This window comes from Dendropsophus ebraccatus, chromosome 9 (assembly GCF_027789765.1).
Source record: "Dendropsophus ebraccatus isolate aDenEbr1 chromosome 9, aDenEbr1.pat, whole genome shotgun sequence".
NCBI classification, from domain to species: domain Eukaryota; kingdom Metazoa; phylum Chordata; class Amphibia; order Anura; family Hylidae; genus Dendropsophus; species Dendropsophus ebraccatus.
In genome coordinates, this window is record NC_091462.1 from 32,403,907 (window position 1) to 32,426,546 (window position 22,640).

The window sequence follows — 22,640 nt, forward strand, 5'->3', positions numbered from 1 at the left end:
GATCATTCCTAATGATGAGAAGGGTGGGGAAGAAGGATGGAGAGGGTGTGCCAGCCTAATGCATATACAAATGTAAGCCCCTGCTGTTAGACACAGCGCTGTCGGATTAAAAGTTGTTTTTAGGACAATAACTGCATCACCTGCCGAACAGACCCCAGGACAGATCTTGGATTAAAAGCAGCTATCTGAAGGTACAAGTGGTTTGGGGGAGACAGATTGTGGGTACAGAGTCACTTTAATGCTTTCTCAAAAGACGTGTTTTACCCAGGTCGATTATCATCCGCTCACTGTAAAAGGCCATTTATCCTGAGGAAAGTTAGTATGTGAATACTGATGTCGACAGTGATATGGATTATGCACAGAAGAACCAGTAGGTCCGACATCTTAAAGCAAATCAAATCCAGAGCTTTATTGGTCTAAACTAAAGCAGTGTCTGTAGAGGAGAGAAATAGGAAGCACCGACAGATTTTGAATGAACATAAAGTCCTTACTCATGGTGTTATTTTAAGGACGTAGGAGGACTATATCTGCAAACTTCAGGCCTGTAACCTAAACCAGTGATTTTTAACCTTTTTTGAGCCGCGGCACAGTTTTTATACTTAAAAATCCCGGGGCACACCACCAACCAAAATGGCACAAAATGACACTAAAACAGTACATATTATACGTATAGTTTATAATATAGATTCTAAATGTATTTATACTCTCTCAGTGTGAAACCTGGGCCTGTTTTCTTCTCCCCCCTGTGCTTCTCTCCACCATACTTCTCCCCCCTACTTCTCTCCTGTGCTTCTCTTCCCTATGCTTCTCTCCCCCCTGCTTCTCTCCTGTGCTTCTCTTCTGTGCTTCTCTTCCCCCTGCTTCTCTCCTGTGCTTCTCTTCCCCATGCTTCTCTCCACCATACTTCTCTCCCCCCTTCTTCTCTCCCCTGTTTCTCCTCCATCCCCAGGTTTCTCTCCCCCATTGTTTTCTCCTGTTTCACAGGGGCACCATAGTTTGGGGAACTTTCCCCGCGGCACACCTGACCATGTGCCACGACACACTGGTTGAAAATCACTGACCTAAACTATAAACTGAACTGCAAAGAAAAAATGGGGAAAAATACATTTTTCTGCAGGTAAATAAGTCACATTTTGTTTCCCAACAGATGGAATATCAGAGTGAAGGAATAGATGCTGCCCTGGTGAATTATGAGGACAACCGACCCCTGCTAGATACCTTCCTTCAGAAACCAATGGGGCTTTTGTCTCTGCTGGATGAAGAAAGCAGATTCCCACAAGCAACAGACCAGACCTTAGTTGGTATATAAAGAATGATTGCATTATTTATTGCAGCGCTATGGCCTAGGGCCACATATTCTGTATACATTGAGTGAAATGTATCATATCAGCCTTTAGAAAGACTATTAGGTTTGGTTCATTGGTCTTCCAGCTGTAATACCCTGCAGAATTGTAGACTATCCTGACAAGTGCACCAGCATTGCCCATTGCTCATAGTTATCCTAGTACCACCAGCTGGGCTTTAAAGGGAATCTGTCACTAGGTTTATGCTGCCATAAATGAGGGCAGTATAAACTAGTGCTGAACAGATCGGTGTATTACTTCTTTCTGTTCGGCCTTTCTCCTAATATGCAGAATAGGCTTCTTGCCACACCCCTCCCCCCACCCTCCAGCTGCTGATTGACAGTTGACTGCCTACACACAGCATAGATAGATAACTGCCAATCAGCAGCTGGTGGGCGGAGTTTTCTGCTTCTCATGAATATTGAGGACAACTGGGCTCATGCACATAATGGAGAGGACTACTTATTGTCCATGTTATTTAGGAAGATATCTATGAATCAGATCTACAGAACAATGTAAGTGATACATCATTCTGTTCAGCTTCTCTGTCACTAGTTTATGCTACCGTTAGATCGGACAGCATAATACTACTGACAGAGTCTCTGTAAGTAAATAAGGTCCTCTGGGAGTCATTAGTGTCCAGGGTGACAGGTGGAGATATACCCCGTTAGGACAATTTTCACTATGCATGTACAGTAATATACTGTATGTTTGGAAAGTTTATTTCCTAACCTTGCCTTGAGATCTGGTGACTTGTTTTCTGCTGGGTTATTCGGGGGTTATTGTTGAGTTGTTTATTATTGAAAAGGTGTTCCTTATGTTTTATTTAAAGGGAACCAATCACGCCGAAAATCACCCTAATGATAAGGGAACGTGCTGGTACATCACCCAGCACACTTCCCAAACATACCCCTGTACCCTCCGTGCCCCCCCCCCTCTATTAGACCGTATTCTTACTTTTATGAAGTCCCGCGCTGTACAGTATGTAAATTGCGGGCAAGTAGTCATGGTGGGTGTATGTAGTCACGGTCCTGGGCGTATCTAGTCACGGTCCTGGGCGGTTGAATTGTTGGAAGACCTGCGCTCCACTGACATTACCCAGGGCCTGCGTTCCACGTCGGCGGCGCGGCAACGTCTTTAGCACGCCGTGCATGCGCTATATGGCAGGAGAAGATGCTGACGTACTAAGCATGCGCGGCGTGTAGACGTCAGCACGCCGCCAACGTGGAACACAGGCCCTGGGTGATGTCAGTGGAACATAGGCCTTTCAATCACACCCCTCTGGGTGTGATTACAGCGATTCTAACCGCCCAGGACGGTGACTAGATACGCCCAGGACCGTGACTAGATACGCCCACCGTGACTACTTGCCTTCAATTTACATACAGCGTGGGACTTCATAAAATTAAGAATATGGTCTAATAGAGGGGGGCATGGAGGGTACAGGGGGATGTTTGGGATGTACCAGCACGTTTCCTTATCATTAGGGCGATTTTCGGCGTGATTGGTTCCCTTAAAAAAAAATATTTTATTTTTTTTTACAAATAATCTGAAGAAAATAACACATATTGTACACACAGGTGATATAACTACCGGCTGTTATATGGTGATAAAACCCAATGTTGTCTTTACAGATAAATTTGAAGATAATCTTAGATGCAAATACTTCTGGAGGCCAAAATGCGTGGAGCTATGTTTTGGTATTCAGCATTATGCTGGAAAGGTCAGCAAATTAATCTTCATTATTTATTAAAAGAATGTGATGATACCAACCTGGGCTGGGCCTTCTTTCTTCATGGCCCTTATAGCAGTTGTATGGGCTGCCTGTATAATATATACACTGTTGCCCTTGGAATACTGTATATAAGGATAACTATCTATCGTATGCATAAAGCTTCCTGAGGGTCCTCAGCATGAAAGGGGTTCTCTGGTCTCTTTTAAATAAATTGGTGTCAAAAGGTTAAATATATTTGTAATTTATTTCTATTTAAAAATATCCAGTCTTCTAGTACTTGTCAGCAGCTGTATGTCCTGCAGGAAGTGGTGTATTCGCACCAGTCTGACACAGTGCTCTCTGCTGCCACCTCTGTCCATGTCAGGAACTGTCCAGAGCAGGAGAGGTTTTCTGTAGGGATTTGCTGCTGCTCTGGACAGTTCCTGACATGGACAGAGGTGGCAGCAGAGAACACTGTGTCAGACTGGAAAGAAAACACCACTTCCTGCAGGACATACAGCAGCTGATAAGTATGAGAAGACTTGAGATTTTTAAATTACAAATCTATATAACTTTCTGAAACCAGTTCATTTGAAAGAAAAATATTTTTGCTAGAGTACCCCTTTAATGTAAATCAATAGCATAAATACCATAAGTTGCCTTGAGGTTCAAGTAAAAAGGAAGGCCTGGGGGTAAGGTTGATAAATGGATTTTTATTAATTGAAATTGTGTTGATGAACACTTGTATTGGAAAAGCTTTAGTAATTGTTACATAGTTGATAAGGTACTACGACTTATAGTAACACTACTTTACTTACTATAAGCCACATTTTATTTGAATAGAAAGTGTTACTGTCACTTTGATTGGCCAGGGTCTTAGCTAGCTAGAGCCAGGAGAAGCACACAGCTGAATGCTTCACTCTTTGCAGCAGTAACAGTCTATGGGGCCTTTCCCCTGCAAAAAATCAGTTAGAGCAGTGAGCAAAGAGTGAAGCACTCCGCCAAGCGACTCTTCCCAAATCTTTTATCTATGGGTGAAGGTCTTAGTGGCGAGATCCTAAACAATGAAAAAGTTTTGACATGTCTGTGTGGCACAAAACAGAAAAATGCAACAGCAACCTGCAAATGATATGACTTACCTTATATACTCCCCCCATCGTACACACAATAAAAAATTACTCTAAACATTTTGTTTAAAAATTAGCTTTTTAGAAAATCATTTGATCAAATAGAGTGTACCATCTCACCATGTTAATGTGACCTCAGAGATCACCAAATAGCAAATGGCCAGTACTCCAATACCACTGTTCACACTATGCAGGTTGCACGATGCTGTGGCTAATATACCAACAAAAACTGAAAAAAATGCAACAGCAACTTGCAAGTGCGTTATGACATGATAAAAACTGCTCTACAGATAGAAAACTGCTTTAAAGATTTTTTTTTATCGTGTGTGCGATGAAGGAAGTGTATGCAGTGAGTTCTAGCACTTGCAGGTTGCTGTTGCATTTTCCTGTTTTTGTCTATATATTTGCCACAGCAACCTGCATAGTGTTAATAGTGGTATTGGAGTGCTGGCTTTTTTTTTGTTTTTTATTGTCTGTATGATGTGTCATTTGTTTTCCAAATGAAAACAGCCAAGGATCTTGTAGAATACATCTCACCTTTACCAATTCTTGTGTTACCGCTCTGCAGGTTCTTTATGATGCTTGTGGTTTTCTGGAGAAGAACAGAGATACACTGCCGGCTGACATTGTCGTATTGTTAAGAACATCGGAAAATAAACTACTTCAGCAGCTGTTCTCAAGTCCATTGACCAAGACAGGTATTAATGATCATTGTTATAGGGAATCTGTCACTAGGTTTATGACACCTGAAATGAGAACAGTATAAACTAGTGACAGAAATGCTGAACAGATCGGTGTATTACTTGTATAATTCTGCTCAGCCGTTCTCCTAATATGCAGGAGAATAGGATTCTTGCCACACCCCTCCCCTGACTGACAGTTGGCTGCCTATACACAACATGGATAGATAACGGTAAGTCAGCAGCTGGTGGGTGGAGTTTTCTGCTTCTCATGAATATGCAGAACTACTGGGCTCATGCACATAATGGAGAGGACTACTTATTGTTCATGTTATTAAGGGGGATATCTATGAATCAGCTGCACATAAAGTAAGTGATTTATCATCATTCTATTCAGTTTCTCTCACTAATTTATGTTACCCTGAGATGGGACAGCCTAAACCTAGTGACAGAGTCTCTTTAAAGTGACACTGCCACCCCCTTTTTGCATTCTGACTTCTCTACTCAGGTTTTAAGGGTAAATTTATCAGTTTTCAAACCTCACTTTATATTATACATCATGATGCTTGTTTCAGTAAAAAATGATTTGTCATCATCTGAGGATTGTGCTACCTGGGCGGCGCTTCACAGCAACACTTTGCTCCGCCCACATCATCGCTGTAGACCCCACCCCTCTCTAACGTCATATGCTCCACCCCCTCAACGCTCATTGGAACGGAACGGCCTAAAGTTCTATGCAGTGACGTCACAGAAGGGGCGGGGCCTGTGATAGCGATGTGGGTGGGGCTAAGTGGTGCTGCACCCGTGAAGCCCTGCCCAGGTAGCACAATCCGCAGATGATAAAAGATGACTTTTTACTGGAACAAGCACCATGACGTATGATATAAAATAAGCTATGAAAACTGCAAAATTTACCCTTTACACCTGTGTAGAGAAGTCAGAATGCAAAAAGGGGGCACCAAGCTCTTTGGTTCCCCCAGTTGATCCTAAAAATGAAGGGGTCTCATCTATGTACTATAACCCTCTATAGAATGAATAGGGATATGGAAGAATCTGATAATGCCCTCATGGCTAGTTCTGTAACTACCACCTATTTCAGCAGCATGTGACCACGCATTTATGGCAGCATGTGACCACGCATTTATGGCAGCATGTGACCACGTATTTATGGCAGCATGTGACCACGCATTTATGGCAGCATGTGACCACGCATTTATGGCAGCATGTGACCACGCATTTATGGCAGCATGTGACCACGTATTTATGGCAGCATGTGACCACGCATTTACGGCAGCATGTGACCACGCATTTATGGCAGCATGTGACCACGTATTTATGGCAGCATGTGACCACGCATTTATGGCAGCATGTGACCACGTATTTATGGCAGCATGTGACCACGTATTTATGGCAGCATGTGACCACGCATTTATGGCAGCATGTGACCACGTATTTATGGCAGCATGTGACCACACATTTATGGCAGCATGTGACCACACATTTATGGCAGCATGTGACCACGTATTTATGGCAGCATGTGACCACGTATTTATGGCAGCATGTGACCACGCATTTATGGCAGCATGTGACCACGCATTTATGGCAGCATGTGACCACGCATTTATGGCAGCATGTGACCACGCATTTATGGCAGCATGCGACCACGCATTTATGGCAGCATGTGACAACGCATTTATGGCCAACTCTCCACCCAAGTGTTAGGAATTAGAAATTCTCAGATTTGCTTGCTTCTCAAGGGTCAAACCTGCCGTAAGAGACAATGGCCAGATCCCCTTAATAAAAAAGTGACTATAGATATAAGAATTTGATCTGACCTATCTTGACTATTTTTCCTTCTGTATCTATTTTCCTCTTTGTTTAGATGATAGCAGAACACCTCGTAGTGGCACCATATGGCAGGCAGTAATATTAATAGCACTTTCATCCAAGTTTGCATTGATATAGTGTTAGGGACATGCAATATATCAAGTCTTGGATGGGTGGAGAAAGGTTAATTTCTTAAGAGACTGGACAGATGCAAGCCTCTACAGTATGGAAAGTTATAGCGGCAGCTATATTAAGGCTGCTATTGGCTAGGACATACTGTAGATACCATGAAGGCACTACATGAGCTTCTCTCTAGTATATACTGTATGTATACGCCTCTGGTTATTTTGACCTCACAGCTAACCTTCAGTCCTTCATCTTATATGAATGAAGATAAACTAACTGGTCTTCCCAGTCTGTGCCTGGACACGATTACCCTGTCTCTGCCCTGGGCACTGTAGCAGCGTGGACATAAAAGACTTTAGAATTGTTCTATTCACAGATCTATACGCTGACAGATATGTACAGATGGGTTGGGATTTTGCTTTGATCTATTTGTTTGTGAAATACTTTGTGTTTTCTTGCTCCGGTCTGAACAAACGCACTTATACTGCAAGTATATCTGCTGAGATTGCAAGTGTGCGTTGTTTCCTGTAGGTGGCGATATTATCTTCGAAGCCAATTGCAAATGTGATGCGATGAGAAAACAAATCTGTTGCCAAATTGTATTTTTTAAAAAATGTTTCCTTTACTATGTAACCAAATATTTCAACAGACTGCAATAGATCATCTGATGGTATACAATCAATAATACTTATACGATCAATAATACAGTATGTGCTGCATGTTTATATGTGTGTGTATATAAATGCATTCTGGAGATTATAATAGAGAGAATAGTATGTAAGTGAGCCAGTGGCTATGTGTTTTCTGAAGGTTTTTTTTGATGCTCCCAACAATTTAGCAGGATGACTATTGATCCTGTAGTCTATGTACTGAGAGGGGAGTGAGTGATGTGAATTGGGACTATGTATTGAGTGTCTGTGCCAATAAGAGACTGATAAGGAGACCCAGTTTTGTAGTAGTCCTCCTCCTGCAAGTGAAAAAAAGGCATCATAGACTAAAAGTAACTCTAACGTTACTGTCACCTTGAATGCAGTGTTGTTCAACGAGTGGGGAGAAGCCCCTGGTAGTGCGCTTCAATTTCTGGCTGTCAATCATTCCGGTCCCATAGACTTATAATGTAAGGAGATTACTGTCAGGGAGAGTAATACGCCACCCCATGCTTCTCCCACTGGTTCTCCTGATTGGTGAGGAGCTCAGCAGTGAGACCCTTACTGATCAAACTTTTGACATGTCCCTGTAACTTTTTCTTAATGGACTTTGAGTATTCTGGCTTGACAGGAGAGAACAAGTTTAACGTTCGCAGCAAGTCAGTAGCCCACTGCTAAATGGAGTGGTATAGGGAATTGCTGGTACTCTCATGGAGTTCTATACTCCAATACTGATAATTTGTCAGCCAAAAATTTTATAGCTATAGGAGTTAAAGGAGAAGTCTGACGATTTCTAAAATCCGGCAGGGGGAGGGGGAAATTGATTACAAGTAGGAACTTTCCTCTCCCAGTGCCCGCGGTGAGCGGTGGGACCAGCCTCGGGATCTCCGCCGGAAGTCAGTTTCCCACAAGTTTTGATGATGTCACGACTAAAATGCCTGTCCCGGCTGATAGAAAAAACAAAGGGCGACAGCGCTCCATGGCGAGGATCAGAAGGGCAAGGTGAAAAAGGGATAGGGGTGCACGGCAACCCTCACCTGATGTGGTTGTGCAAAGGGAGGCACAACACTCTGCAGCGTATATATCAAGGACCGCAGCCACTCCCGATATCCAACAGGAAACAATGATGCAAACAACCTCCAACTCCAGACTACACGGATTATGGGGCGCAGGTCCAACTTGAGATCGAGGCACAGTGAGTAATAAAAATATATATTTTATTGTGGAGACTCAACGCGTTTCGGAACCGCACCGGTTCCTTTCTCAAGAGTCATGACTCTTGAGAAAGGAACCGGTGCGGTTCCGAAACGCGTTGAGTCTCCACAATAAAATATATATTTTTATTACTCACTGTGCCTCGATCTCAAGTTGGACCTGCGCCCCATAATCCGTGTAGTCTGGAGTTGGAGGTTGTTTGCATCATTGTGTCCCGGCTGATAGACAGCCCGCTCAGTCTGGCCGCTCAGGCCAGTCTATCAGCCCGATCATGATGGGGATATCCCGGAGAACCTGGAGCCTGGCAGGGGTCCCACGGCCCCTCCTGCCATTCACCGTGGCCACAGTGAGAGGTAAGTTGTTACTCGTAATGAATTTCCCTTGTGCTCCTGCTGGCTGCTGGCTTTTAGAAGTCACCGGACTTCTCCTTTAATAAATCCTCACCCTGTGCCTGTAAATAGACAGACTGGGTGTTTTCTTCCCATGCAACCCTGTTTTTCAACTCCCTTCTCCATAATAGATATAATTTGCACTAAAAACGGGTCAATAGGAATAGTGACTGTTTTACTGTTAAATCAAGCAATCATAGTTATAAGATTTCAGTGAGTGCAGAGATTCTGAGAAGTTACAGACAAAAAACTGGTATAGAGGAAAGAGACTTATGTAATACTGTTACCCTCACCCCACCCCACCTCCCCCATTGGCATGTGCCATTTCTGCGACCATAAAATCTTTGAGAAAATACCTTTAATTGTATGATCTGCGATTTTGTTTACTGAAGAAGTTGGTCTTTATGTACACTGTATAGTGTCAAGAAGGTGGGGCATATCAGCCTTTGTAGCCTCCATCCCACCTTGGTCCATCACTGTAAAGCACACTTTCCCTGGCTGAAGCTGTACTCTGTAATGTCACCCAAAAAGGACTGAGGCGGGGCAAAGGGCACAAAGGGCCCGCCTCCATGGCACTGTCCAGCTTGGATAAAGGTACACTTTTTCAGTAAACAAAGCCACAGATCACATAATAAAAGCTATTTTGCCATCTATTTTATCAGCATGTGCCCCTTTAGAAAGAAAAGAGAATATCCTTTATTACATACTTTCTGCCATTAGCAGACTCAGTATATTGTAAAGAAACTAAATCAATTCTCTTTCTACTGTCTTTGTTTGACTGCCAATATGATTTATGGAATTCAGCTCTTACTACCATTTTTCTTTTTTCTTTTTTTTTTTTTCTTTTTTGTATAAATCCATTAATAGCGGCTGAAATTTTACAGTAGCAGAACACACGGTTCACATGCTGAGCCATTCGGGGGAAATGATAGGGTTCTCGCTCAGGAAGATCCATAATAGATCAGGTGTAAATCAGAGAAAATTGGCAGATTAATTACGCCGAGTTCATTTTGCTGCGCTGTACGAGGAGCTGCACATAGAAATAGATAATTTTACTGTAACATTCCTATTTATTCACAGCTTCAAATCCAATATACAGAATTCTTTTAACATAGAAACACAGAAGATTGTCGGCAGAAAAAGACCTCTGGGTCCATCTAGTCTGCCCTTTTAGTATGTCCCTTCCTATTATCTTAGGATAGATATAGGTTTATCCCAGGCAGGTTGTAAATCTACCAACCACACCTGCTGGCAGTGCCAGACTGGGGTATCTGGGGCCCACCTTAAGAAATGAAGGGGTCCAGGATCAATGAAGAACCAGTGAAAAACGACATGTCAGTCAGTGTTAGTGCAGGTTCTAAAGCTGGGGGGCCACCGGAGGATCCTTTGATGTGCCAGTTCGACACTGCCTGCTTGAAGTTTGTTAAAGGGGAACTATCAGGAGGTTAGATTCATCAATGTCCCTATTGCGCAGGAGGCACAGAAGAGGAAGGTATGTCTCTTACCATCACCCTTGGTGCTGTTCCCGTGCAGTTAGTCATTCACTCCACAGTCCGGTGAGACCGTTTGGAGCACAGGGACACAGTAAGGAGCACTGCCCTGTCCCCATAGCACCGATCTGCCCCCAGCCGGCCCACCTCTTCTAATGATAACACTGGTATACATCAATTTTGCTGACTACAAGATAGCATGTGATCCTTATGTTCTTTGGGGCGCTGAATCCAAAAACATCCGTTTCCTCCAGTCTCGTCCAGTTTTTCCGCAAAACGCTGTTTACTAATAAACTCTCTCAGTTATAGCGTAACATTATATTATTTGGAAATATTGAGTGTGAAAAAAGCTAATATATATTATACAAGGTTGCTGAACGGCACTGTGTGGCTTAATGGCTCAGGTAGGGTGCTCAGCCTCACGGTCCCAGACCCAGGTCCCGACGGTGATACAATAAATCGGAAAAGGCGGCACTCCAAAAGTAAGTAAATAAAAGTGGTTTGGTTTATTCACCCAATATGCAACCTTTCAATCTTCTCAATGAGACCTTTGTCAATGCAATTGCTTGACAAATATCTCATTGAGAAGATTGAAACGTTGCATGTTGGGTGAATAAACCAAACCACTTTTATTCACTTACTTTTGGAGTGTCGCCTTTTCCGATTTGTTATAGGGCTATATATATATATATATATATATATATATATATATATATATATATATATACATTATACAAGGAAAAACTGCCTGCGAGAAAGACATTGGTGAAAAGAATATCAAGAATACAGCACTTGTTAATCCTCAGAAACTGTTGCTCCTTCCACTGCATATAAGATGGAACACAAACACGATGGCAGTCTACTGCTGGTGTTTACAGCGTAACAACCCTGAAACCCTGATCATAACTATTCCTGGGCATCCAAAAAAACAATTGTGGAGGGGAAATCCCTTCATCTCACTGACACTGATACTGGCTCGGCAATCTGTAGATGTGGGTTGCAGCAGCTCATAGTAATACAGCACTGATCTAATTGATCTGATCTAATCTTATCTAATCTATGTATTATGAGTGCAGTGGTATTAGTATGTATGTATGTTAAAAAAAAAAAAAAGTTTTTTTTTATATGCTCTAGTAAAAGTTTAAATCATCCCCCTTTTCCCATGTTATAAAGTGAAAATAACATATTTTGTATCACGGCGCGCGTAATCACCTGTACGATCAAATTTTTAAATTCCTGATCTTGCACGGTAAACAGCGTAAGCGCAAAAGACCCGCCAAAATGCTAAATTGCTGATTTTTTTGTCACATCAAATCCAGAAAAACTGTAAAAAAAAAAGTGATCAAAAAGTCGCATATATGCAAGCAAGGTACCGGTAGAAAGATCAGATCAGGGCGCAAAAATTGACACAGCCCCATAGACCAAAAAAATTTAAGAGTTTTAAGGATGGGAATAGAGCAATCTGAAGAACTTTTAATTTTTTTAAGTTTTAATTTTTTAAAAGCTGTCAAATAAAATAAAAGTTATATACGTTACATATAATTCTAATCATACTAACTTGAGGGACATAGATAAGATGTCAGTTATATCACAGGGCGAACTGTGTAAATACAAACCCCCTCAAAATACAAAGAATTTTTTTCAATTTCACTGCACAAATAATTTTTTTCTGGTTTTGCAGCATATTTTATGGAAAAATTAAGTCTGTCATTGCAAAGCATAATTGGTGTATCAAAAAATAAGGGCTCATGTGGGTCAGTGAGGATAGAGAAGCCCGCCTTCATCCTTGGCGTCACCTGCGCAATAGGGGGTTATCATCAGATTAGTCTAACCTGCTAATAGTTCCCCTTTAAAACTTAAGCTTTGACTATGACTTTAAATTTTTTTTTTTAAATAAATCAACAGTATCTTGCTGCATCCTGTACAAGTTCCGAAAACATAATGTGTAAGGGATGTGTCTAGTGTCAAATAGTGAATACTAAACAGGTAGAAGGGGGAGGAGGGAGATGCAGATGCAGTTTTTCTGTCATTATTTCAGTGAAATAGCATGAGGATGAGGGTAAAGAACGAGAGGAGACATATGGCTAGCGCTCATACAAGGAATATATTTAGTATATTGTTTGTGGATTGCACTCTAATTATGTGTCTAGCCTTTCATACAAGGAAGAGCAACTCAAGCCCCTTTTATATGGCAAGGAGCGTTGCTGGAAATGTCCCTTTAGCCAGAAATGGGCCCATATAAAAGTATCTGTGATTAACTGAGGAGCAAGAAAATGTCCAATCCTCGGCTGATAGCATCTTTTGTGCAGCAGTATCCCACCATATCCCACAAAGTGTGGACAGTGTGATTGGCTGAGCAGGCACTTCCTATGTGTCAGGATGGAGAGCAGGAAGCTGTGACCAGCAGCACTGAGACTATTGGACTGGCACTGGCAGTAGATCAGTGTCAGATGAGTACCATCTTTTCTCCCAGTCACTCCCATGAGAGGGTGTACTGTATATTAAACTTTAAAAATGTTCTATGGCTTGCAAAATTTTAGTAATTTAGCTCAATTTCATCATTTTATGCCTTAGTATCTTTCCAACTTGCGTCCAGCTTTCATGTAGAAACCTGTATACTCACATATCCTGCCAGCAAAAACAGTTTGCAAATATTTGTGTCTGATAGGTTTTCTTTCATCTGCTCGCAGTATGGTAAGAGACTGGGCACAATGTGGGGAGCTACGCTGCCAGTTTGTTTTTGCCAACCACAAGCGATGATCTTGTAGAGCTCTGGAACATTGTGTTTCATGCTCAGATTCCCTTCTTTTCTTATACTGTCGGCCATAAAACACCCCGCCGTCTTACCATCTGCAGCTATTTTATTGTGTGGGAATTTAACCAAGCGGCAGCAGGAAGATAAGCCGGTGGGATATACAATACTTAAACACTTTATTTCCCACTACATTGATTTATGTGGCTCCATATAGATAAACGAACATATCTGGGTTATCCTTGCAATTTCCTGACTCAAATAAATCCCATAGACTTTCTATAAATCACAGTTTTCGATACCAGTTCAATAATCAGGAGGATCTGACATGTCTATTTACTACATAGTCATGTTGCTCATGAAACGCCATTGCTGGACTATCTGTTACATGGGACATGTTACATGTCTGAATAAGTAAACTGGATGTCACCATTTTTTTTCTCAAATGGATTTGTTCCTATACACTATAGCACCATCCAATCTATTGGGGCACAGGCTATTGATCAGAAGAATGACCATATTGTCTTTTTATTGTTATATTTCCAGGAGTAATAACAGAGGGACCCTACATGGGAAACACTTCATCATTAGCCAACTCTCTAATAAACCCTTTGCTATTAGATTAGGGTGCTGTGAAAACAACAGTAGGGACAGTAAGCTATAGATGCTTTATACATCCCTAGTTTAGTATCTGTAGAATCGCAGGATTGGGCCTACCTAGTATCAAAATTTGGACAGTAAAAATGTTCTCCTTCTTCTTAGCAAACCCCATGGCAGTAAGCAGTTGGCTGCAAGTCAATGCTGTGCATGGCAGGGTTGACTTATTGAAGTTCAGGGGAAAAGTTGGTTGTGACCCTGGGAATCTATGGACAATAAACTAGTAATGCATAAAGCATCCCTAGATTACTGTATACATTGGTCATGCTCCCAGCCCAGGAAATCTACAGTACACTGTGCACTATGCCGATGTTAGGTATATTGCTTTTGACATATCATAGAGATATGTCAAAAGTTTTGACGGTCCAGGTCTGAGACTTCAGACCTGTACCGATCGGCAGAACAGTCGGGGAGAGGACTGTGCTACAGCGTGTTCACTGTCCGCTCATAGTGTTAGAAAAAAAGAGTCAGACTTATAATGGAGCTCTATGGAGCCTGACTCTTTTTTCTAACTCAGAGCAGAGAATAGACGTGCTGCAGCGTGGTCCTCTCCCGATCTGTACCGTTCTGAACACCCACACCTGAACCGATCAAACGCTTTGACAAATCTCTATGACATGTCAAAAAAGGTGCCTGTTACCAAGTCAATGTTATCTAATCTATCACCATCATGTTATAGAGCAGGAAGAGCTGAGAAGATTGATATGGGAAAAGTTTTAGTATAACTTGTAACATGTTGATTCTAATCTCTGTTCATTCTGTGTAAGGAGTCCAGTGGGCGGTGTCACTCACTGGACTGGACTCTTTAGCAGGGAAATATTAGAGATTTTTTCCCCATAAAGATATATCTATCCGCTCAGCTCCTCCTGCTCTATAACATGATGCTAAGGTAGCATTTTCATGGTGGCAAGATAAATCCCTATACACTGATCAGCCAAAATTTTAAAACCATGTCATTTTGTGTAGTCAACCCTTTTTCTTTGACCTATCAAGGTATGGACTCCAAAAGGCCTCAAAAAGTGTCCTGTGGTATCTGGCACCAACATTTCATCAGCAGATCCTTTAAATATATTTTTGTTTCAGGTAACTTTTCAGATTAACTGCTTTGTGTGTACATGACACGTAGCCCTTTTTCTGGCCATTATATAACATGTATATGGTATTTTCTAACTAGATTTCTGTTCTGTATGCTCCATCTATCTTAAGTTGACACTGAGCTAGTAGGTAAAGCATGACTTATATGATACTATTCTATGCTTCTATAGGCTATGTTCGCACAGCGTTTTTTCAGCTCCGTTTAAAATTACATCCTTCATTTTGAGTCTAAAATAACGGACGTTATTTAGCAGCCTGGCTTCCCCTTAGTGCAATGACTGGTGGTTGCACATTATTCTAGTTTGGGATTACTAATTGGGTGCGGCTTAATTGAAAAGTCCATTGAATTTTATATCGAAAACGGAGAAAGAACGGTGACAAAAGAAAAACTATGTGGGAACAACTAATAAAAAACGTCCGTTGTTTGCAAAAGACGTCCCAAAAAAATGATGATTATACGTGATCATAACAATGTTCATTATTTTGACGTGTGAGGTAAAAACGTCCGTTATTCAATACATTGTGTGCATTGGACGTCTGTCTTTCCATTGACTTCAATGCATTGCTATTGCAGTCAGTTAAATCGCGGAAAAAACGGACGCCTTCTCTAATTTTTTTGACATTGTGTGAACATAGCCATATACTGTGCACACACACACACACAGAGGAGGATCCTGTTCATCTATGTCTCTATACAAAACCTAAAAAGTGGCAGCAGCATGGAGGACAATATATTTTAAATTTCGATCCTCACTTCTCCCATCTCAAAAGATTTGTATGAGCAACATGTTACTTGTAACATGCAACTGCTGCTCCATCTTGTAAACACAGGATGGAATACATTTTTGAGTGAATTAAAGTTTTGACAAAAAAAAAGAGAAATAAGCACTTTTCTCTGATAAGATATATTATGATTCAGTTTTTCATATTTACTTGCACTATTGAGTTATGAATAGTTTGTTGAAACAGCAATGATAATATAAGTCCTGTAAATTGTGAGGTAGATCTCATACTTATTTTCCAGTACATACCACTCACTTTATGGAGCTGAGATCTGGGGGAGTATAGAGTCAACACCTTATAATAATAGTAATTATAGTATAACGTTAGGGCCCTATTCCACCGGACGATTATCATTCAGATTATCGTTAAATTGTTTGAATCTAAACGATAATTGTTCAGTTGAAATGCAGTTAACGATTAACGACCGAACGAGAAATCGTTGATCGCTTTTTAAGACCTGGACCTATTTTTATTATTGCTCGTTCGCAAATCGTTCGCATTGAATAAGACATTGTTCGGTCGTTCGCAGTAGATACGAACGCAATAGCGAAGAAATAGCGAAGCAAAAACTATCGCAAATACGATCATAATTAACGATTATCGTTCCATGGAAATGAGTGAACGTTTTCAGGTCTTTTGCAATAGCGGTCGTTTGAGATCGTTAATCGTTAACGATTATGCGAACGATAATAGTCTGGTGGAATAGGGCCCTTAGACTATAGACTGTAAATGTCAGTAGAAAACCTACAGATGCATCAGGTTTATCAAACAGCACGAGCCACAGTGATAAATCTGGCGAATTTGTAGACTGTCTAAGAATTAGACAAGATTAGTAAATCCCCCCTATAATCTTCAGATTGACACAGCTTGACCCGGTTTTGCATAATCTTTTGCTTTTTGTAACTTTGTGCAGTTTTTTTTTTTTACAGTTTTTCTTCATTATGTAGAGAAGGGACAGATGGACGAGCTGTAACCTGCTGATCCCCCCTAGATCCTGATCCTTGGCCCTTAGACGTTTCTATAATGTAGCTACAGAATGGGTTTTGCTTCTCCACCTGCAGCCTTCATAGGCGGTAGAAGCCGCCGGAGCGGGCACTGTACATTTCCAGTGTTTTATTTCCTCAGAACTCCAGAAAGCGCTTCTCTTGCACTTCTTCACTCAGCTGCTCATTGTCATCCACAAACTCCCTGGAAATGTGGAAAATCATTAGCTGTTTGCAGTCGGGTATCAGACACAGCGAGCTGTAAAAATCGCTTCTTAGACAGAAAAGCCACATAGATATTCAGGAATCTGGTCACACAGTATGCCTTCCTAAAGACCTTACATATTTCCTGTTTAACTCTTTGCTTGCCAAATGTGTGAGGCTGCATTGAATACATAAGGCCAGGCAGGTGCAGAGTAATCACATTTCTTGGATTACTGGACCGACGCTGATCAACCCTCACAGTCCAGGGGGACTTTTTTGACAGTTCCTTAAAGGGATAGAATTTGGAGTCAGAAAGTTATACAGATTTTTTTTAATTACTTGTATTTAAAAAAATAAATAAATAAACCTTACAGTACTTATCAGCTGCTGTGTGTCATGCAGGAAGTGCTGTATTGTTTCCAGTTTGACACAGTGTTCTCTGCTGCCATCTCTGGCTGTGTTAGGAATTGTGAAAAGCAGGAGAGTTTTTCTACGAGGATTTGCTACTGCTCTGGACAGTTCCTGACATGGACAGAGGTGGCAGCAGAGAGCACTGTGTCAGACTGGAAAGCATACACTACTTCCTGCAGGACAGACAGCAGCTGATAAGTACTGGAAGACAGAAGACTTTTTACATAGAAGTCATTTACAAATTTGTATAACTTTAAAATTGAGTACTACTTTAAATATTTAGGGTACATTCACACATACACGATCTGCAGCAGATTTGATGGCTCAGATTTGAAGTTGCAGATTTAAAGCAAATCTGCTCCATCAAATCTGCTGCAGATCCTGGATGTGTGAACGCACCCTTATGCATTTTCACCTTACAACAACTTTTACCCCAACATGTTTTATTTTGTACCCCGAACCCCTAACAATTAGTAATTGGTGAAGTGGTAGATGTTGGACTAACAGGATTTTACTCGGCTTGTTAAGACGCTTAATTCAAAATTTTATTATGCAATGAAACCTACATCTTCCCTTAATGTTTATGGGGCCGAAGAACCATTGTAAACAATGGCTACAACATATTATTTCTGGAATTTGATTGACGTCCCAGTTCTAAATGGATGTACCCTTAGAAAATGACTCGGCTAAAAAGTTCCCAACATAAAAAAAAAAAAACACGCCCCCTCTGAGCGTAAAAATTCAAAAATGGGGCAGCCAGCATAAGTTGCTCAAAAATAGCACAAAAGTGATGCATAAAATTTTACCACCTGCAGAAAAAAAGGAAATACACCAGAATATTGGTGCAAAACCATGATACACGTGCCCCATCTGTATTCAGAACAGAGAGCACCCAATGTGGCCCTGTAGCTGGGGATCTTGGCAATCTTGGTTCTGTCTCTATATACTTGTCCGTCTAAAAAGTGTTAACTGGCGGCATAGAGATGTGGTTGGTGGAGGGTCTGTTTGGGCAAGGTGTACAGTACATCTGCATAGGTCTATTGTTTATTCATGTTTTAAATCCTTTTGAAATGTGTGAAAATGCTTCCTCCTCATTATAAAAATCCTGCCACCCAAGAATTAGGACTTTGATGTCACCAATCCTGCTTCAAAGGCTTCTTACAATGCTATTAATCAGTGGAGCCTCTGAAGATATAGCCAGAGAAAACATTTGGACATCTCGTGTTAAACTTTGCATAAACTTTAAAATATACTTGGATGTCTTACAGATGAATTCTGCACATCACTACTAGAAGATACGGTCAGTCTTCAGCAGCTATTTCTGTACACTAAGTAAAGGCCGTGATAGGGATGACATACAGATGTAGAGGAGCTGAGTCATCAGCTGCAGCAGAGACGAGTGTTCCCTCTGTGATCCTGTGGTTTGTTTGTTTTTTACATAGAACAAGAGTTGCGCCTATGACAGTCCCTAAATGCATTGAACAAATGTGGAGTACACCCCCAGTGTTGAGGCACGGCCGGTCTCTTGCCAGATGGTTAGGTGTGACGCCAGTTCTATGGTGGTTGGCCAAGATATAGCCGTGCCCAGTGATGGTAACTTGTCGTGACACCAGTGCCAGTTAGGCACACAGGTATGGTGGCACACCTGCTTTTATTTTAATGGGCCAGCTATACCTTGTTCCCCTGTGGTCAGTGACCTGCTGGGTTGTTGCGGGGTCCCTTGGGTAGTGACCCACCCGGACTATTGGCACTGTCACCCACAGAAAGGGGAGATGACCCAAGCAGTGTGTGTGTACTGTGTCGGTGCTTGACGAGGAATCAAAGAGTCTCTTTAGCATAAATATAATCTTGTTTACTCTTAATATACTTGAGGTAGGCAGTATATAATACAGCTTTACCTTAATACAATACTTTACACTTGATAAGATACTTAATACTTTAGGATCCAGATCTGCACTGAGAGTAGAGACAGTTGTACAGTCGTGCCGACTGAGTTGTGTGATGAGAAGTAGAAGAGAAGATTAGAAGAGTAGAGAGGAGGATGTCGAGAGAGTCCCAACCCAAGTAGTACTGTGCTTTGTCAGAACTTCGGAGGTAGAAATAGAAGAAAGCTTGAGAGTAGAGAGAATACTTGTGCCTGTGTTTTGACTCTTTGGTCTCTGCACCACCTATTGCCCACCTGTGTCCAGTGACCCGTTCTAGAGGGTGACACAAGCCCCAGACCTTGTTACCTGGGATGAGCGGAATGCTAAGGGTTCCCTGCTTACACCCACCCTGCGAAATTGAGTTCATAGGCTTCTAGCAGCGTTGCTCTATCCGGATCAGTTCCTTTATTTTCTATGGATACTGTCCTGCACTGTGTTCCTCCTTGTCCACGGCGTGGGTTAGGATAATCCCTGACTTGTCCTCTCTAGTGGAAGCATAACACTGCATAGTGTTGAGTGGAGTTACTGGAGAAGACACTGTAGGTAACATCCTTCCTCTACAGAGTCTAAAGACACTACACTTCCTCTACCCATGTGACTTCCTTCCTACAGCACATGTAAGGTGTGCTATGAGTGGGTGAAGAGTGCGTATGTGAGAAGTAAAAAGAGAGATGATAGGTGAGAAGAAGAAAAAAGTTGGCGTACAGATCCATGTGGTACACAAATAAACAATAACCCTTTGAGTAGTACAGCTGTGCAATAACTGAGTATACATACTTGCAATAACGACATCTTGTTGCAAAACTCGGGTACTACTACATCACCATTTACACTTAAAAGTACAGGCTTTTACGAAGGGTGTAACCAATAGCAACACCTGTGGTGGGACAACACCCAAACAGTGTGAAAATTTACTGTTATTTATCCAAAAATTACTTAAAAAAAAATAATAAATTCCATGACGTTTCCAACACTTTGGGGGACATTTATTAAGTCCGGCGTTTTTTGCGCCGGTCTTAAAAATGCCCCCGCATCTCCGGCGCTACAGAGATTTATGCAGAGGCGGACTGCCTCTACATAAATCCCGTGCGAACCGGTGCGCACGGCCGAAAACCTACACCAGCTGAGGACTGGAGTAGGATTTCGGTGGATCTTTTGGCGGAACGAATGGTGAATCGCGCGGACTCTGAGTCCACGCCCTCCGTTCCGCCCCCTCCACACCCCTTTCCCGGCCCCCGGCGTACCCGGCCGAGTTGCGAATATTTTATATAAAATATTGACAACTCGGCAGTTTCCGCAAAAAAATACGCATTTTCTTCTTGATACATGTCCCCCTTTGTGCTCTTCTAGAGATGATTTCTCAGCAGCCATTTCATTATCATCACAGACAGGACGACAGTGATAGGCAACACAGGCCCAGGCCCAGAATCCACCGTAGATAACAGGCGATGATCTTCCAGACTGGAACAGTTTGTTGTAGCGAAGATTCCACCAGGTAATGACATTGTTCAGCAGGAATATTGGCCCGTGTGGACAGGATACCTTTCCAAGTTGTCATAACAAGTGGCTTTGGCTGTTTAGGCATGATAGGAATTGTAGTTCTGTTACAGCTGGAGGGCACAGCACTGTGTTAGATGAGGTACTGACATGCTGTATAGTAGAGAAAAATCTCAGGGCTTCTTCTACATAATCCAAGAGATCCTCTTCAAATCTGGGGACTGTGAAGGCAGAGAAGCAAGCAGGGACAGTGGACTGGGTACCAATCAGGCCTCACTGTTCTCTAAGGTCCCTGATTCATTTGGGCTTGCTACAGTACAACTTATCGTAATGAGGTGATTCTGCTGAATCTGTCCCAATCCGTAAAGCAAAGCTGCCAGACTGTCAGCACTTTTTGTCTGTTCTAGTAGCCAGTGTGGGAACTTGAATATTTTAACCCCTTTAAGACAGAGCCCATTGATGGCCAGATGTCCGGGTAAAATTAATGTAATGTTCCTCCCCGCCTTCTAAGAGCCATAGTGCTTTTTTTATCCCCACCTACGGGTCGGTTGAGGTGTCATTTTTTGCACCATGATCTCTAGTTTTTATTAATATCATATTGGTGTAACAGAAAAATTTTGATTGCGTTTTATTAATGTTTTTCTCATATATAATTTTAAAAAATCATTTTTTTCCCCCCATTTACGTGGTTTCACGCGCTACCATTCTGCACGCTACAATATACATGCTTATTTATATATTTATTTTTAAATACTTTTAGTTTTATAATGGGCAAGGGGGTATTTTAAGCCTTTTTTTTATTACACTTTTTTTTTCACTTTTATTTTACAGTAAAACATACAATCATTAGATTGCATGTACTGATCTATGCTATGCCATAGCATAGCATGGATCAGTGTTATCGGCGATCTATGCATAGAGCCTGCCTTAGAGCAGACTCTATGTATGGATGGCCAATCCGACAGGACGGAGGTAAGTGACTTACCCCCGCCCATTGGTACAAGCGTGGCTCCCGATCACTTATTGATAGGAGCTTGTCCTGTCACTAAGTACCTTAAACGCTGTGATCGCTATAGATCACAGTTTTTAAGGGGTTTATGAGAGGCAGCTGCGGGATCGCAGCTGCCTCTCATTATCCTTAGCCCCGGACAAACTGATGTGTGTGAGATCGCTCTCACTGCAGCAGTCATGCACACATCAGTCAGCCCCTGCAGTCAGGAACGTATATATACATTTTTACTGCATGGGTTATGTGCAGTAGGAACATATATAAACAGATTACTGACGTGAAGGGGTTAAAGCAAATCAGTAACCACCCACAATACTCCCCACCTTCCAAACCATGGGTACCGTTTGTTAGCTGACATTAAGTCCTTTCCCTTTGCAGGGTTCAGATTGCAGGGTTAAAAAAAAACAACACGCTGTTTTGATCCTGAGGAAGGATGTGAAAGAGGCGGGGCCTAGAGCGTCTGTGCCTTAGACCTGTGACGCCTTTCAGGTTTCCTCCCCGCTCCCCTCTTTAGTGACACCCCTGGGCAGGATGCTTTAGGATTTTTATTATCTGACTAGTCACATAAAAATCTTTTTAAAATATATGTTTTGTAATAAAACCTGATGTAACTATGACACCACTTTCTGATTATACATTATAAGGGGCGCTGCCACATGCTCTCAAAAGTTTGATGTGGAGACAAGCAGCTCACATTGGGGCTTGGGTTTTGCTCTGTGTTCGATCCCTATTCTAATGAATGAAATTCATGCAAGGAACTCACAGG

General features: G+C 41.8%; 1 protein-coding gene across 1 annotated transcript in view; it reads left to right on the top strand.

Moving 5' to 3' along the window:
• MYO3B (myosin IIIB) overlaps positions 1–22,640 on the top strand; it is a 279,760-nt gene that overhangs the window by 170,459 nt on the left and 86,661 nt on the right. Inside the window, exons 21-23 of the mRNA XM_069985142.1 lie at positions 1,148–1,301; positions 2,978–3,066; positions 4,753–4,882. Of these exons, the coding sequence (XP_069841243.1) occupies positions 1,148–1,301; positions 2,978–3,066; positions 4,753–4,882 (373 nt within the window). The remainder of the gene's footprint in view (positions 1–1,147; positions 1,302–2,977; positions 3,067–4,752; positions 4,883–22,640) is intronic.